At 52.6% G+C, this 16,430-nt stretch overlaps 1 protein-coding gene across 1 annotated transcript; it reads left to right on the forward strand.

The window, feature by feature from the left end:
- The first annotated feature begins 297 nt into the window (after window positions 1-297).
- Window positions 298-2,333, forward strand: NKX2-2 (NK2 homeobox 2). The gene is made up of 2 exons (XM_030022592.1): window positions 298-1,416; window positions 1,690-2,333. The coding sequence occupies exons 1-2, from the start codon at window positions 1,158-1,160 to the stop codon at window positions 2,247-2,249; spliced, it is 819 nt and encodes a 272-aa protein (XP_029878452.1). The 5' UTR covers window positions 298-1,157; the 3' UTR covers window positions 2,250-2,333.
- The last annotated feature ends 14,097 nt before the right edge of the window (window positions 2,334-16,430 follow it).

Consider the following 16,430-nt stretch of genomic DNA (forward strand, 5'->3'; position numbering starts at 1 on the left):
ATTACTTGCTGTTTAATTTCCAGCGTTCATCCCTAAGCCTCAACCAAAATATTGACCTAGGCGGTTTAGATAAGTTGGTCTCTTGCCATCTGAGCCGCCTCTCGTTTCGGTCCCGCGCGGGGCTTTGAGCGCGTCCCCGCGCAAAAGCGCTGCCCCCCCCCCCGGGGGGGGTTGCGTGGGCGCGCAGGCTGCGCGGGAGGGGTGGGAAACCGCGCACGCAGCCTCCCTCGCTCCTTATGACCCCCCCCCCCCGTCTTTTTTTAATTTTTTTTTTCCCCTCTCTGCTTTTCAAGGCAATCGGTGGAAAACACACTTTGGAGTGTGCGGAATATCGGGCTGGTGCGAGGCTCTTTGTATGTAAATACCGTGTTTAAAAAAAAAAAGGAAAAAATCACACCCTCCCTCTCTCGCTGACACACACGCACACACACGCGGAAGGGCCCTCCCCACGCCGGTAATTAACTGACACGTTATACCACTCATCACCAATGGTGGAAGCTCGGAGCTCGCCCAAAACCCGCAATTTCACATCTGCAAACACTGTCTTCATCCACTTGACTTCCAAGACCCGCCCACACGTGGCCAACCTTTCCCGGGTTTAATGTATTTTTTTTCTCCCTCCTCTCGGCAGGTTCATGTGTGGGGACCAGCCTTATATGGACTGTTCGCTCCAGCAATGGCTCGGTTTTTTCAAGCGGCAGGCACGGGTTCGGGGTGTTTAAGCAAGATCCAGAAGTGATTTTTTTTCTTTTTTTTTTCTTTTTTTTTTCTTTTTTTTTGGCGTGTCTTTTCCCCCTTTCCCCTGGAGTTACAAACTATTTCCGAAGCCAGCTGCTGCTCCCGCTCTCTGAATTTTCCCCCGTGGCAGAACAAGCCCGTAGAAACCACCACCGCAGAGATCCACCGCTGCGGCCGGGGCTCCGCTTCTTCTTTTGCACAAAACCCTTCGGTTATTTTTCTATAAATCTAGATTATTCTATTCCCCCCCCACGCCCCCCCAACACCCTCCACGCGTGCCGCCGCCCCGCAGCCTCCTCCCCCGGCTGCCGCGTGCGGGGCTCTTCGCCGCCGCTCCCCCGTGTTGTGCGTGGGCTCCCGTGACGCGGCGGATCGGCGGAGCTGCTCCCCCAACTTTCCTGCCTCGAATTGGCCGGAACATGTCTCTGACCAACACAAAGACGGGCTTTTCGGTGAAGGACATTTTGGACCTCCCCGACACCAACGATGAGGACGGCTCCGCCGCGGAGGGCGGCGAGGAAGAGAGCGAGGCGCCGGAGCCGCCCAAGAAAGCGGGAGTTTTGGGACAAACCCCCTTGGACACTGTTCAGACGCTGCCTTTGAAGAACCCTTTCTATGATAATAGCGATAATCCCTACACGCGCTGGCTGGCGAGCGCCGAGGGCATCCAATACTCCCGTGAGTACCGACCGCGCAGTGTCGCGGGGACCGGGGCAGCGCCCGCGCCCGCGGGGGCATCCCCGGGCGGTGGGGCGGCTGGGGGGGGGGGAACGGGAAGGGGGGGATTACCGCTCGCCACGGCCGGCTGAACCCCCCCGCCCCTCTCCCCCGGGCGGGGGAGAGCCGCGCTGCCCCGAGGCGGCGGGACGGATGCGGGGGGGGGGGGGGGGTGCGCGGCGCGGAGCCCCCCGCCCCGGGCTGACGGAGGGCTCTCGGCCGGACTCTCCGCAGTGCACGGGCTGACGGCCGGCGGCGGCGGCCAGGACCCCTCCGCCAAATCGCCGGAGCCGTCGGCCGACGAATCGCCCGACAACGAGAAGGAGGCGGCGGGCGGCGGGGACGCGGGGAAGAAGAGGAAGAGGAGGGTGCTCTTCTCCAAGGCGCAGACCTACGAGCTGGAGCGGCGGTTCCGGCAGCAGCGGTACCTGTCGGCGCCGGAGCGGGAGCACCTGGCCAGCCTGATCCGCCTCACCCCCACCCAGGTGAAGATCTGGTTCCAGAACCACCGCTACAAGATGAAGCGGGCCCGGGCCGAGAAAGGTATGGAAGTGACTCCTCTTCCCTCCCCGCGGCGGGTGGCCGTGCCGGTCTTAGTCAGGGACGGCAAGCCCTGCCACACGCTCAAAGCTCAGGACTTGGCAGCCGCGACTTTCCAGACGGGAATCCCCTTCTCCGCCTATAGCGCCCAGTCTCTACAGCATATGCAATACAACGCCCAGTACAGCGCTACCAGCAACCCCCAGTACCCCACAGCACACCATTTGGTACAAGCTCAGCAATGGACTTGGTGAAGGCTGGAGGGGAGCGCGCCCGCACGCACACACTAGCCCCACACACACACAGAAAAAGGAGGAAAAACAAAAATAATAAAGAGAGAGAGAGAGAGAGACTGATGCTCCAAAATTAAAATCAAAACTGCGGGGGAAGGAATGGAGAGGGAAACGCTATTATTATTATTATTATTATTCCTATTATTATTATTATTATTATGTTTTTTTTTCCCTCTCCCGTTTCTTTTCCCCTCCATTTTTTTTGGGGGGGGGGGCTCGGTTTCATTTCGGGGGGAGGCGGGGGGGAAGGGAGGGGAGGTGTTTTTGTGCGTCATTGTTTACAGAAATTTTTGCGCCATTCAGAGTGGTCCTGTCTACCTACAACTAAAATAAAAAAAAAAAAAAGGAGGGGGGGGGAATCGTCAGAATTTAAAAAAAAAAAAAAATAAAGAATAAAACCCCCCCGGCTGCTCCTGTGGTTTTGTGCGTGCGCCCGGAGCGCGGCCGCCGTACCGGGGTGCGGGGCACCCCGACAGGGAGGTCTCGCTTGCTCCCCCTCCTAGGACAATTTTCGGCAGCGTCTAACCCCCGACAACTGTTAGCGGGCGTATTTTGACATCTCCTTGCGATCACCGCTGCCGTGAGTAGCAGCCAGGGGGTTCATTTTGTTTTATCTTGTTTGGGGTCTGCGCACAACTCTTCCTGAGCAGAGGGAAAAGAACCGCAGCTGAAACCCTCTCTGCTCACCGCCGCGGGAAAGCGGGCTCGTTGTGTACAAAGCCGGGCTTTCGATATTTTAATAAGAATTTTAATTAAAAAAAAAGGCAAAAAAAAAAAAAGCTGTGTTTCGAGAGGAAAAAAAAAATAAGAGAAGGAACGGATAACAACGACGAACCGGTTTTGTTCGACTTCCCGGTGCGGCCGGCGCCCGCCGCCGCCTCCCCGCATTCCCCGGCGGCGGGCGGCCTTTCGGCCGGGCTCAGCGGGGCCGGGGGGGGGGCCCGCCGCGAGACACGGCCGAACAGTGCCCCCCGGCCCCCCCCACCCCGCCCGTCGCCCCCGCAACTTCTTTTTTGGGGGGTGGAAAGCGGCTTTTTTCGGGGCAGTCGTCTCCAGCCCGGCTCCTCCGCAACGCCCGGAGCTGGCGACAACCCGGGCGGGGGTGGGGCGGGGGGAGAATAATTTTATATCTGTGACTGTGCTTTGATACATCCCAGTGCCCCCCGTGGTGCTGGGGCCCTCCGGCTGCGGAGTTGCGGATACCAGCATCACCCCACCGCCCCCCTGCCCGGGCTGGGGGCCGTTTGCACAGGGCGGGTGGGGGTGGAAAACTTCGGGTTCAGCCGTCGGGGATGTGCCGGCGGCTCAGGCAGGTCGGGGGAAAGGGTTAACACCTGGGGCACCCCCCCCCCCCAAAAAAAAAAACGGGGGAGGGGGGATAGTGGGGAAGAGAGAGGCGAGGCGGAGCGGGGGCAGGCCGGACGGCTCGGCCGGGGCGGAACGGGGACCGAGCCCGGCCCGGGGGAAGCGGCGGTCGGTTTCGGGCAGGGCAGCCCCGGCTCGGAGCAGGTTTAGGCAGAGCCGGGCCAGCTGCGTTTTTTAGGCTGGTAAAGATGCTTAAAAAAAAAAAAGAAAATCAAAACCCAAACAAACGGTGGCTTGTCCGGTGTGATGGGGCCGGAGCAGCGCCCGCCCCGTCCCGCCGGGGCCGAGCCGAGCCGGTTCGGTTCAACGCCCGAAGCTGGGTACCGATGGGTACCGATCGCTACCGGCACCGCAGCACCCCGGCCCCGCCGTGCCCCTGAGCGCCTCTCCGCCCCTGCGCAGCCTCCGCGATTTTTCCTTTTCCTGTCTCTTTTTTTTTTTCTTTTTCTCTCCCCCCCTCTTTTCTTGTTCCTCCTTCCCGCGCCTCCCCGCCGGGCCAGCCCTTATCCTAAACAGCCCGAGGCCGGGCTGCTGCTCGGCTTCGCGGCGGGGACGGAGCCGGCAACCTGCCTGCGCACCGGCGGAGCAGCCCCGCCGGAATCACCGGGGGACAGCCGGCCCAGCAAGCGGCGGAGCCTGCTTTGCAGCCCGGGGAGGCTCCGCCGGGGTCCGGGACCCCTGCCCCAGCGTACACGGTGGGGGGGGGGGGGGGGTACGCGGACACGAGCAGTTTTTCCCCTCGCCAGTCCCAGCGTGCGGGCCAGGAGCGGGAGGGAAGGAAAATTGTCACTTTTTTCTTCTTTTTTTTTTTTCTTTTTTTTTTCCCCCCAGGCTCTGCTAAGTCTATAAAACCAGTTGTGTGGCCCTAACCTCCGTGGCCTTATATCTCCCATGCTGCCGGGCCAGCTCCGGGCAGTCTATCTTTGCACAATATACAGTAGACTTCACAAAACAGCACAATGGGGGAGGCAGGGAGGTGAGCATGTTAGAGGCGTGCATATTAAAGAGATGGAGGCAAAGGCAGCCAGGGCTGGGCCCGGGGCGGGGGGGGGGGGGGGGGAGAAAAAAAGGAGAGACAGTTTGGGGGGGGGGGCCCCCTCCCTGTGCCTTCCCTCCCTTCTTCTCCCCCCCCCCCCCTTCTTTTTTAGGGCCATTCAATTCATTTATGGGAGGCAGTCCATCTCGGAGTCAGGGAGCAGTGTCCTTTGCGTTTTGTTAGGGCTGTCACTCGTGCTCATTGTTAGGCATGTTCTACATGTTGTATCCCATATGGCCAGCTGGGCCGGGGGACCCCTCACAAAACCCAAATTGTGCCCAGCTTTCAAAACCAGCATTGTTGTCTGTGAAAGGAAGACGAATTAAAAATTCGTGCTATATCTATTCTGGACAAAAAAAAAGGGGGGGGGGGGCAAGGAAAAAGAATCCGTCTCTCTTTCTCTCCCTCTCTCTCCCTCTCTCTTTGAAGACTAACAGAGGCCCTCCTCTTCTCTCAGTTCCCGCTGACAAGTTTCTCTCTCATTTCACAGGAAATTAGGCTTCCCCCCCCCCGCCCAAAGACCCAAGCGCATCTCCCCCGTAAAACACAAGGCGATGCCCGCTCCTGCGCCTCCAGCCCGCCAGCGGAGCTCCGCTGCCCGCGCTGCCCGCACTGCGCGGAGGCTGCGGCGGGCAGCAGAACAAGGCTGCATTCAGGGCCGGTAATGTTATGCAGGCTGCCTCCCTGCCCGGCCCGGCCGTACCGCCCGGCCGGCTGGCACGTCCCGCTTCTCCCCCGGAGAAACGGCTCTTTCTTGTCGTATCTCCTCGTTGTGCAAGGCAGGCGATCAGAGAGAGAGAGAGAGGGAGGGAGGCCAAAATTAAAAAAAAAGAAGAAAAAATAATGAAAAAAGAAAAAAAAAGAAAAAAGAAATAATGAAAAAGAAAAAATAAGAAAAAGAAAAAAGAAAAAATAATTAAAAAGAAATAACGAAAATGAAATAACGAAAAAGAAAAAGGAAAAGAAAAAAAGAAAAGAGAAAAGAAAAAAAAGAAAAGAAAAAAGAAAACAAAAAAGAAAAGAAAAAGAAAGGAGAAAAAAGGGGGACCCCCCAACCATCCTTGCCATTTTCAGCACCCCCGGCAGAGGCAGGGGGGGCTGCACGGGGGCGTTGCTGTGCCCCGGAGTTGATGTGCCCTCGGAGCGGGCCCGCAGCGCAGAGACGGGGCTTCACCTGGGGGGCGCCGGCACCTCTGCCCCCCCCGCCGACACCCCTCCTGCCTGCAGTTTTGGCAGCAGCCCCCGAGTTTTCCCCGCTGTCCCCCCCCAACCCGGGTGCACCCCTCTCCTCCGCCCCTGGAGCTGCTTGGGGAGCCGCAAGCCTCCAGAGTTGCCCGTCGGGTTTAGATCGCGACACGCTCCGCGGATCGCGATTTGGGGCACAAGCGAGCTGAGCCCGGACTTCAGGCCCCGCTTCGCCCCGCTCCTGCGGCTCCGCTCCCTTTCCTTCCCCCCCCCCCCCCCCTTTCTCCTTCCTCCACTCTCTTGTAGGGAAGAAACTATTTAGGCGCCTCCGATAACCTGGTAATGAGCTGGAAGCCCCCTTAAGCCCTGGAAATAACTTACTTTCGTCACCTATTGACTGTTTGGCTTAGTTTGGAACCGGTGTGGATTTTTCGGGTCTTTTCAAGAGAGCCGGTCAATGAAAAGCTAATCCAATATTTACAAAGTATAAGGGCAATTCTCGGCGGTGGTGAGGAAGGGGCCGGTGGGGAAGGGCTGCGGGGGGACACGGGGGGGGGGAGGTCCGCCCCCCCCCGCGACGTGCCCGCTGCGGCTGGAGGGGCAAGCTCCGGCCCGGGGCGGGGGTCAGGAAACCTGCGCTTGTGGCTGCGGGAGCGCCATGCCCCCCCCCCGCGCCGCACCGCCTCCCCTTATCCCCGCACCTGCAAATAAACCCTCGCAGACCCCCCCCAGCCCAGCGACCCCCCCCCCCATCTCCCCGAAAAGGGAACAATTTAGGGGTTTATTGCTTTTCTGCAGCGGCGGGGATAGAGTGGATAGTATACATCCCCCCTCCGCCCCCCCACCGCGGTGCGGCCGCAGGGAGGCAGCAGAGCCCCGCGCAGCCCCGCTACCCCTCCGCGCTCCCCCGGGGCTGGGGGAACCGGAGGGGGGAAGCGAGGCGGTGGGCACCGGCCTCCGACACCCCCCCCTCGGGCGGGGCCGCGGGCGGCCGCACGGCGGCGCTGCCGGATAAGGGACGCGCCGTCGGGGCCGCCCCCCCGCAGAGGGTCCCGATGGCGGCCGGGAGCCTCCTCACAGCGTCATCCCGGAGGGGGGGAAAGGGACCCTCACAGCCCCCCGCCCAGGGGCAGCGATGGACCAGGGGGGTGGGTGGGGAGCACTCCGGGGGGGAATGGGAGGGAGCAGCTTTGGGCCTGCACCCGTCTCTTTGAAATACAGCACGGAGCTCAAGGTGTGAAAATATCCACCCCGTAATCCTTATGTGGGGCAAGACACCATAGAAGGAGGGAGTCCTGCTACCGCTGCCGGTGGTGCTGCTGCCTCTTCTGCCCCCGGCAGCCCCAGGGGTCTAGCAGAACCTCAAGAGCCAGGCACCTGTCTTTTGGCAAACAGCACGCCTCCAAATCCTAAGCGGGGTTTGGTGCAAAGCATTCACCTGTTTCATATCATTACGAGGATCAACCACCCCAGAAGAACAAACAAACAAAGCGGTGAGGTTATCGCAGCATTTCAGAGAGCTGACGATGAAGTGACAGCACGTACGCGGTCTCTTCCCAGCACTCCATCCCTTCTCACCCCGGCATGAAGTCGGGGTGTCGGCAGCCACGGGGATGGCTACAGCTGCCTTACTGCTCTCGGAGGTGCTGGGGGCACTTACAGCTCACACGCAATGAGGCATCTAAGCAGGGCAGGTAAGTGCTTAAGGATATCCCTTTTTTGAATGATCCAACTCAAAAGCGCTTTGGGAAAGGCCAAATAAACGGCAGCCTCTGGCTGCCCTTGCTGCGCCTTTAGCAAGACTCCCCACCACCCACACCGCAGATAGCCCACCGCACTGTGCCATTGCCACAGGAGCTTTTTTCCTCCCTGTGCTATCTGGCTTCTTGTATTAGCCAAAACAAGCTCTAAACAAGCTCTAAAAGAATGTCAGTACTCACGTTTTGCATCAAAAACAAGAGTCCAAGCTGTGGTTTTGTTCCCACTTCTGACATTTGAAAGTATCTGAGCAGCAGGTTAAAGCTCATAGCAAGCAAGTTAGGACACCTTTGTAACAAAAAAAATTCAATTCTGGGCAAGCGTCAGCTCTCATTCCCAAGGGCAGCGTTGCATGCTCACCCCTTCTTACGGTGACCTCCCCAGGCTGACCCCATTAGGAAACGCTTCAGGAGAAACAGATACAGCCCTCCCTTAAGTAAACTGTGAGAATAAAGGCCTGGCACTGCTCACCTCCGTACTACGGCCCCGCTGGGGCACAGCCAGCATCGGTCTGCCTTTCTCTCTGGGGTACAGCACGATGAGCACACTCCAAACCAGAGATCTCCCTTTCTTCCCCAGGGGACAACACCTTTCCAACCCCAGAAAAATCTGTTTTTCTTCACAGGCTTATCCATTCTGTGCTTATTTCTCACCAGGTGATGCATCGCTAAATTTTGCATTTAATTCAGTAAACAGCAAGGCTTTCATTCAGCAGATTCACCATCCAGTGATGGCGAATGTGCTGGTTCTTGCACAGTGTCATTAATTAATGATACTTTATACATAAAGAGCCAACAATTCTGTCTTTTTTCTGTTTTTTTTTTTTTTTTATATGTACATACACACACACACATAAGAGCACCTAGAAACAAACACGATAGTGCTGGATGGCTGGGGTCATGGGGGTGAAGACCTGACTGCCCAGTCCCCCACTGGAGGTGCACCCACCCATGCTCCCTCCCCACACAGCGCTGCTCCCACCTTGTACAGCCGGTGCCGTGGCTTTGCAGACAAGCTGGCCTGGCAGCCGTCACTCACCTGGGGTGACACTCGAGCATTTGTTCTTCTGCCGCTCCTGGGTGCTCAGTCCTTACCTGAGGGGTGCCTGTCACCCCACTTCCCAACACAAAAGGCTTTGGCATCAGCTTCCAACACCAGCTGACCGCCCCAGGTTTCTTCATGCTGCCCACAGCGGCTGGCCCAGGGGGGTGGGCAGGAGGGACCTCCCCTTCGGCTCCCCCATGGCCCTTTCAGGCAGCAGCCCCCCTCCTCCCACCCTGGCCATACCCTTGGCTGGGACAGGTTGGTCCCCCGCAAAACATTTGAAAGACCAGCAGGTTCAGAGCACCCGGGATGCTCCAAGTGCAAAGGACAAGCATTTGGTTGGAAAACAAAAGGACTTAAGCCTGAAGAGTGGGTTATACAGTTTGGGTGCAGCATCCTTCCCTCCTGCAGGCTCCCAGGCTGACCACGTGCTCCACGGCGCTCTGCAAGTCTGTCTGGCCAACCGCAAAAATCAACATCTGTCCCATGGTTAAGAAAAATGGACAGCAACGTGCAGTTCCCTCGAGGCACTGCAAGAACATACTGGCATGCAAATCTGACAAGTTCTTTAAAAAAAGTTTTATGCATCGGGCAAAAATAATTTAAAACATGAGTTATCACATATCCATTTTAATGTTTAACATATTTTATTGTTTTACACAAATCAGGTTTGAGCACTTCGAGGTAAGTGGGGTGCACATAGTAGGCCCTAGCTCCACTTACATATTTGGGATTTAGCTGCTAGAAATCACGTCAATGCTATCAATAGAAAACATTCAAAATGCAATGTAAAAAGCCGAGAGCTCAGAGAAACTTGCCTTGAATTGTTGCAGATTCACTTAAACAGAGTCCCTTGATTCTGCATAGAGATCTGCTGTATTTCATAGGGTTTAGCACCATTTCAGGGAGAAAGTTATCTGTGAGATAAACACTGCAAGCAAAGCTGCTCAGAATAAATTGTGTAAAATCATATTATCACCACCACAGCTTGGGTCTGGTTGAACAGGCTGAACTATTTCAACTATTTAAGGAAAGAACCGTTTTTGAAAGTGTATGTGTATTCTGATTTTTTTTTTTTTTTTAGCGCAAAGAACACACACAAAAGTATACCAATCTAACTCTGAGAAACAAACACACAAAGAATTCAAGCATCTTAACGTACCACACTCTACTCTGACCACATGGAGTATATAGGATGGGGGAGGACTTACAGCATAGGATCCTTTTAGTATCTAAGGTCATATCTATACTGGTAAACTAAACGGTACCGGTGATCATTCCTGGGAACAGTGTGCTCTACAGCACCACACTGCCAGGAGAGTCCCTGCCTCTTCCCCAGGTTACCGGAGCATAGTTTCAGTGCCACCCCTGAGGCCGTGGCAGGGGCTGTGTCCCCCCAGACCCCTGCCCTGCAGTCACGCTACCGACGTGAGCGCTCACCAAGGCTGATGGAGAGCTTCTCTCTCCCCATGGCCTGTGGGGTGTGTTGTACACATCTTGCAGGAAAGAGAGACCTTTGCAAGGAAAAGAGTTCATCTCCTGTTGCCCAAGACTGTAAAAAAAAAAAAAAAAAATCATCCCTGGAAAACTTCCCCAGTCGTGGAGCTTCCCAGCTATTTTCTTATTCAGACATTTTTTCCCCTTCTCCTCAGTTAAATTTGTCCCGCAAAAGCCTGAAAGTCACTGACTCCTAACAAAAAGATAAAAACCACACGATTTGTTAGCCAAGATCAGACCAAGTAATTCAGCTTCAAGCTATTTTTGATAAAGGTGGCCTTAAATCCCTCATATCCTCTATCCAAGGCTCATCCTCTGCTACACCATGAAGAAGGACTTGGCACCGTATCTCGCAAGGTAAAACAAGTTCCTGATCCTCTCTGGCGCGGTTAGGACCTGCCCTGCTCCACGTTCAGCAAGCCAAAGGGGTACGGTGCGGTGCTGCTCCCAGGGGAGCGGAGAGCCAGATCACGCTGCAAACGAGGGGGTGCGACAGCAATGGTGTGGGAGAGGAGGGGCACCTGCGATGTGCGCAACGGGAGAGACGTGTTCTTTAACGATGTCTCACTGCTGCCTGGGCACAGACCTGACCCACTCCCGACAGAACCGTGGTGTTGGAGTGCGTGGTTCCCCACTGCACCTGCAGTGACAACTCCCCCCACTTGTCAGATAAGGAAGCTCATGTCATGCAGCAGCTGTTGGGTTTGCTTATTCCTCTTCCTCCCCTTTACGCTTCTGCTTCCGTGATCGCTGCAGCAGTTGAGAAAGTCCGGTCCTTGGTGCAGATTTCCATCCACAGTCTATGCACAAGCAGAAATATACTTAGTTCAGACCATATGGCGGGAATCAGCCTGAAACATGTGCTTTTGAATAAAGCTGCAGCAAAGCAACCCTTGAGTTTTTTTTCCCCGAGGGATAGTCACAAAAGCCAGCCACAAGAGCCTAGTTAAAAGTATATTGTAGCCCCCTTGCCTGAACTGGGTGTAAATCACAGCCCAGGGAGTGATCCTAGAAGACCCATTTACATAAAATACAAGTGACTTCTAACCTGACCTTACTTTGCCCTAGAAGCAAGATGAGACCTTGCGTTTGCCAAGATGTATGCAGAGCTCAGCATGCACCATGTATATTCAAAGGTTTTTGGAATTCCCACACTGCCTTCCTCCCAGGTGGAGGGAGGCAATGGCTATGTGTCAGAGCCATCACTTTCACACTCAGGTACCATGATGATAGGTGAGGAGGGAGAGGGAATTGCTGATGATTTTAGAGGTTACCACAGAGCCCAGATCAAGGGAATATCACCCCAGCCCTTCCCTCTGGCACACTGCTTACACATGCATGCCAGGTAACCACATCTTCAGCATCTTCCAGTAAACCGTTAGAGATGTTTGAGGGAAACCCTGGCTCTGCCAGAAACCAGCCCAAGTTTTGCAGAGCTGAGGTCTCCTCCTTCCTTCAACCCATCTCCCGGGTGCGCGTAACAGCCAGTGGAAAGAGGACGCTGGCTAGCACCGTCACCTCACCCCACTCACATCACCCGCAGTGGCCTGAAGCCCCTGGAGACCCAAGCACACCTTCCCAGGCAGGAGATGGGAAAGGGGGTTCTCAAACCCACCAAAAGGGGCTGAGAAAGGGGAAAATGGCGTTGTGCATTCATTGCCGTCCATTCCACCCTCACAGGTCCTTTGCTCCACTGATGCTGCCTTCACACGCTCATCCATTGTGACCACCAATAATCAAAATCTATATGCTCTTATATGTGTGACATGCGTGAATTTACATACACGCGTAAGAAAGGCAAGGAAAGTGGTGCTGGCAGTGCTAGGCATCTCATTAATTTACTCCTGCCATAGCAGCATTTTGGCCAGGATGAAAATATGTTAGGTTCGTGCAATTCTTACCACTGATTTCCAAGACAAAGGCTTTAAAGGTTAAAAGAAAAGTTCACTCATGGTTTATGGGATGCTTTTTGAAGTAATGGGTAAATGTGGAACTTGCCTTGACGGTCCCTTTCAGAGTTAGGTAACAGCTGGATGAAAATCCACTACAAAAGAGAATTCAATGTTATCATTAGCAGTGACTTTGGATAGCAGCTGTTTGCTGCGTTTTTCAGAAGACCACTTGATTTGTCCCTCTCAGGTGAGGCCACTTAAAACTCTGTATTATGGAAAAAACAACAACTGAAACATCCCCAGCTCTTTTGTATTTCAGTTCTCTTAAGGTGAGTGTTTCAGAATGAGGCAAAAATAAAACTCAACCCAGAGTCAACAAAGAACAAATCAAGCTGATTAAGATGAGGAGGGAAGGAGAAGCAAAGAAAGTATGGTCACCCAGTCTGTACATGCAGGCACCTGACCACTCTTTGTGCATTTTGTGCTTGGGTACTGCCCATATACAGTAACTATGACACACGTCACACCCCCCACACCCCCCCCCCAGTATAAAGATTTGGGAAAAATAGGTCAATGAAGATAGATGGATTACAAAATTAATCTGAAACAAGAGAGGAATGGTAATATTGAAAGTAATTTTGCCTTTTTTGCAGCCCAGGACATTCAGGATTATTTTTTTTTCTTCTTCTCCATTCTTCCTTAACCAAATACTTTTGTGTTTGCAACCCGTAAATAACAACAAGCTGATTATTAAACCACAGCCTCAGTGCTGTGTGGTCCAATTTGACAGAAACCTGGTCAAAATTTGGTCTGTCCAAACTCACTCTGGAACAAATTAGTAGCAAATTAGTGACTGCCAGCTGGTACACATGATCACAAAATCATGACAGTATTGTCTTCAGTGCGAGCATAAATTTTCAGAAGGGATTTAAAGAAGCAAAGGATTATGGCAGCGGCATCTGGGAAAATGTTTCAGCAAAAAGTATATGAGCTTCAAGCTCCATCTGTACTGATAGGTATGGGTCTATCTCCTGCTGATCCCAAACCCACCAAAGTCTGAAGACACCTATTAACCTCATTAAAGAACGCTTTTGCCTTTGGAAGACTTAGACTTTGGAAAATATTTTTTCTGGACACCCCAGCATCTGTAAAGGAATAAATCAACTCAATGGCATGTTTTAGGCCATCTGGCCTAACATACCATCAGTTTTTTACCACTGTCATAAAAAGCCCGAGTTAGTCTAGACTTTCAGCTACAACCATTGTGCGAGTATTCAAATAGGAACATAAAAGTAATCACTGTTAAACTTTATCTCCCTTTTAGCTCAAATGTAAAGCTGAAGCTTGGCCGTAAACAAGATAAGACTGTTTTTCCATAACCAAATTTGTTTGGCTTAAACTAAAATTCTAGGGCTGCCTTTTCATTTATAGCCATGCTTTGCCCCTGGGTTAAGGACTTCAAAGTATGCTAAAGATAGGCTTTTGTTCTCCATCTACTTGCTTTTACCCCTCTGTTCCTACTGAGGTCAGGTCTTCAGCTAGTGGAAACCAGCGTCTCTCCATTAGAGCCCATGGGGTGTAACACTTGCTTCAGCTGAGAGCAAACTGCTACGCACACGCTCTCTTCTTCACAAATCACCGCAGGTCACAGCTCCAGAGGAGCTCCTGGACAACTTTCTGTGTAATTCATGGTTGCTTCCTGCAGTAAATAATGCTTTCTGCCCTCCCCATGGTTATTGTGCTCCTTCAAAGGCCCAGACAAATAAAAGTTTGATGTTTATTTTATTTTAAGAATGACTGTTTACCCATCTTCCCTATTCTACCTTTACCTTGTTTACTACCTCTTACAATAGCAAGAAGTCACTGCTAGGTAGCCCCTTGCATTTCAGCCCTCTCCTTGGTAAGTAAGGATGCGTAGCCTTTGGTCGCACTGTTTGATCTGCAGCTGAGCAACGCAGTTTCACTGCGAGGCAAATACACCACGCTTTCTTCAATTCTTCAGGTAAAGTGCTGACATCTGACCCTCGTCATGTCTCCAGCTTTCCATTGGGGTTGGTCTGCCTTCTTGCCCTTCAATCATATTCACCACGTACACCAGTCAGGACTCATTATTTGCCGGACACCCTTCGTCAGACAGGGGGAACACGCCTGGCCAGGGGCCAGCTTTGTGCTGGTGGCAGAGGTGGCAACCCCCTGGGACACAGGGCTGGTGGCAGGTGCTGGAGGTGCTGGCTGGGGATCTGGGACCAGCTCAGACTAAGAACAGTTCATCGGGTGAGTGCAGCTCCACCGTGGCAGCTCTCGCTCACGTGGTCATTATTTGGGCATGTTTCATGCGAGATAAATATTAATATAATTCAGAAACTGAAGCAAGTGGGTCTTTGCATATGTTTGAAACAAAGGTTTTGGAAACGTGGTTTTCAGTAGCACCACGAATAACGTTTAGGTCATTACATTTTCTGAAGAGGCACTTGGCTATGCAAAGCATGAGAAGTAGTTTAGTCCCAATGCCGTCCTCTGCTCACACTCCGGTGACATCAGGTAAATGCAGAAAGCAGCAACTGCCTGGGTTTTGGGAGGTTCCTGTTCCACCTCAGCCAAAGAGAAGCTGAAGAACTTTGTTGTTCCTCCTCCAGAGCAATGGCAAAGTAGAGCGGGGCTTGGGTTCACCCTCAAGAGCCGGTTTCTTGGCTGTCGCTGTGGTGATGCGGCTGTGGCTCTCACCATGTCTCTTAGCATCACAAGAACAGGATAAGCAACCATCTCAGGATAAAGGTTATCTGTGTATGTTTACCCCCCACACCCATATCCACCTTTAAAACATTTTTCTCAAAGCCTGTAGAACATGTTGAAAAGCAATCAGCAAAACCAGCCTTTTCCTTAACAAGAAACATCTTAGTCAATCCCACCGCAGAGCAGAATGGCACTATACAGTAACCCCTTGCCAGAAACATGAACAAAACTGGCTTTCCTCCCCCTCTCCAAGAACTGGTAGGGGAAGGGGCTAACCGACTCTGTCAAGTGCCTTTTGTTTGCATTAAATGACTATTCTGAGTTTGCTGGATAGGATGCAAGAGTGCAGCAGTGTTTCGGCACAATGCAGCCCTCCGTGGCTTCCAGACAGGTAACGCTGCAGATGTCAAAGCTGTCATATCTCCTTAGCTTGACTGCTTACAGCCTACATGAGGGGATGGAGGATCTGGTCAGCAGTCTGTACTGTCTTCTAAAACAGAGGTACTGGGGCTTCATGAGTTACTCAACCTGCAGACACATCCCCACGAGTGTGAGCAAGTCAGTTATTTACACAACTTGGCTAGACTGAGTGCAAGTATCCTTACTTAATTTACAATAAACCATTAATGGAGCCAGGCTGGGGGAGATCCCACACATGCTCTTCCATCAGCTCCTGCTACTGGTCACCATCAGGCACAGTGGTAGGCTGTGGGGACCTCTCACATGACCTGTGTGAACAGTAATTATGTTCCTAAATATTCAGTTTCTACTTTCTTCAGCTTGATTTTAAAGGCAAACAACAGCTTTTCTAGTTTTCATCAATTATTCATGGGCCACTTCAGATAGCCATCAAATATATAATCAAATTAAATTAACATATCTTGAGTTTTGTAACCCAAGATTTCCTGTTTCAGCCCACAGGACGCCTGCTTCTGTTTGGGTTGCCACTTAATCATTGCATAATATTTGTTTTGGCTTCGTTGTGTGTAAGAAGAGATTTATGCCATTCCATCTGGCTGCAGCATGTTAGTCATCAGAGGATAAAAGCTACCCTTAACTCCTCTATAGGCTGTGTTAGTGTAACACGGTGCTGCTTTATGAAGCTTTGGAAATGAACACCAGAACAGAGTAACTAATAATACATACGACTATCTAGTTTGCCACCCTGCTTATCAACCTTATCAGTCTTTACTAAATAATACATGCCACTTGAGTCTTCTCCCACCTCCTAAATTGCCTGCACAAAAATACACATGCAGGCACACACTCTACACAGCTCTCAAAGAGGTAACTTGTAGTCATAGTAGTCCTAGTTTTGTCTATGCCCCTCCAAAAACAAAATATAAGATGTGGTGTGCTACAAAGGTTTCATCTGAATTTATTTACGATGATTTCCCTGTCATTGTTAGAATAGCTCTTAGGGGCCCCAAGATGAACAAGGGTCCCATCGTACTAGGTGTACGATACTCAAAGCCGATTCAAAGACAGTGCCTGCCATCTCAGTCTAAAGAAGAGCTTGACTTGACATCCACTGGAATCAATGGAAAGACTCACATTGACTTCAGGAGACACTGAATCAGGCTCTCAAAGGAAGATACGCTACAACAAGAAGTGACTGATGGATATAGGCTT

Source organism: Aquila chrysaetos, chromosome 8 (assembly GCF_900496995.4).
Source record: "Aquila chrysaetos chrysaetos chromosome 8, bAquChr1.4, whole genome shotgun sequence".
NCBI classification, from domain to species: Eukaryota; Metazoa; Chordata; class Aves; order Accipitriformes; family Accipitridae; genus Aquila; species Aquila chrysaetos.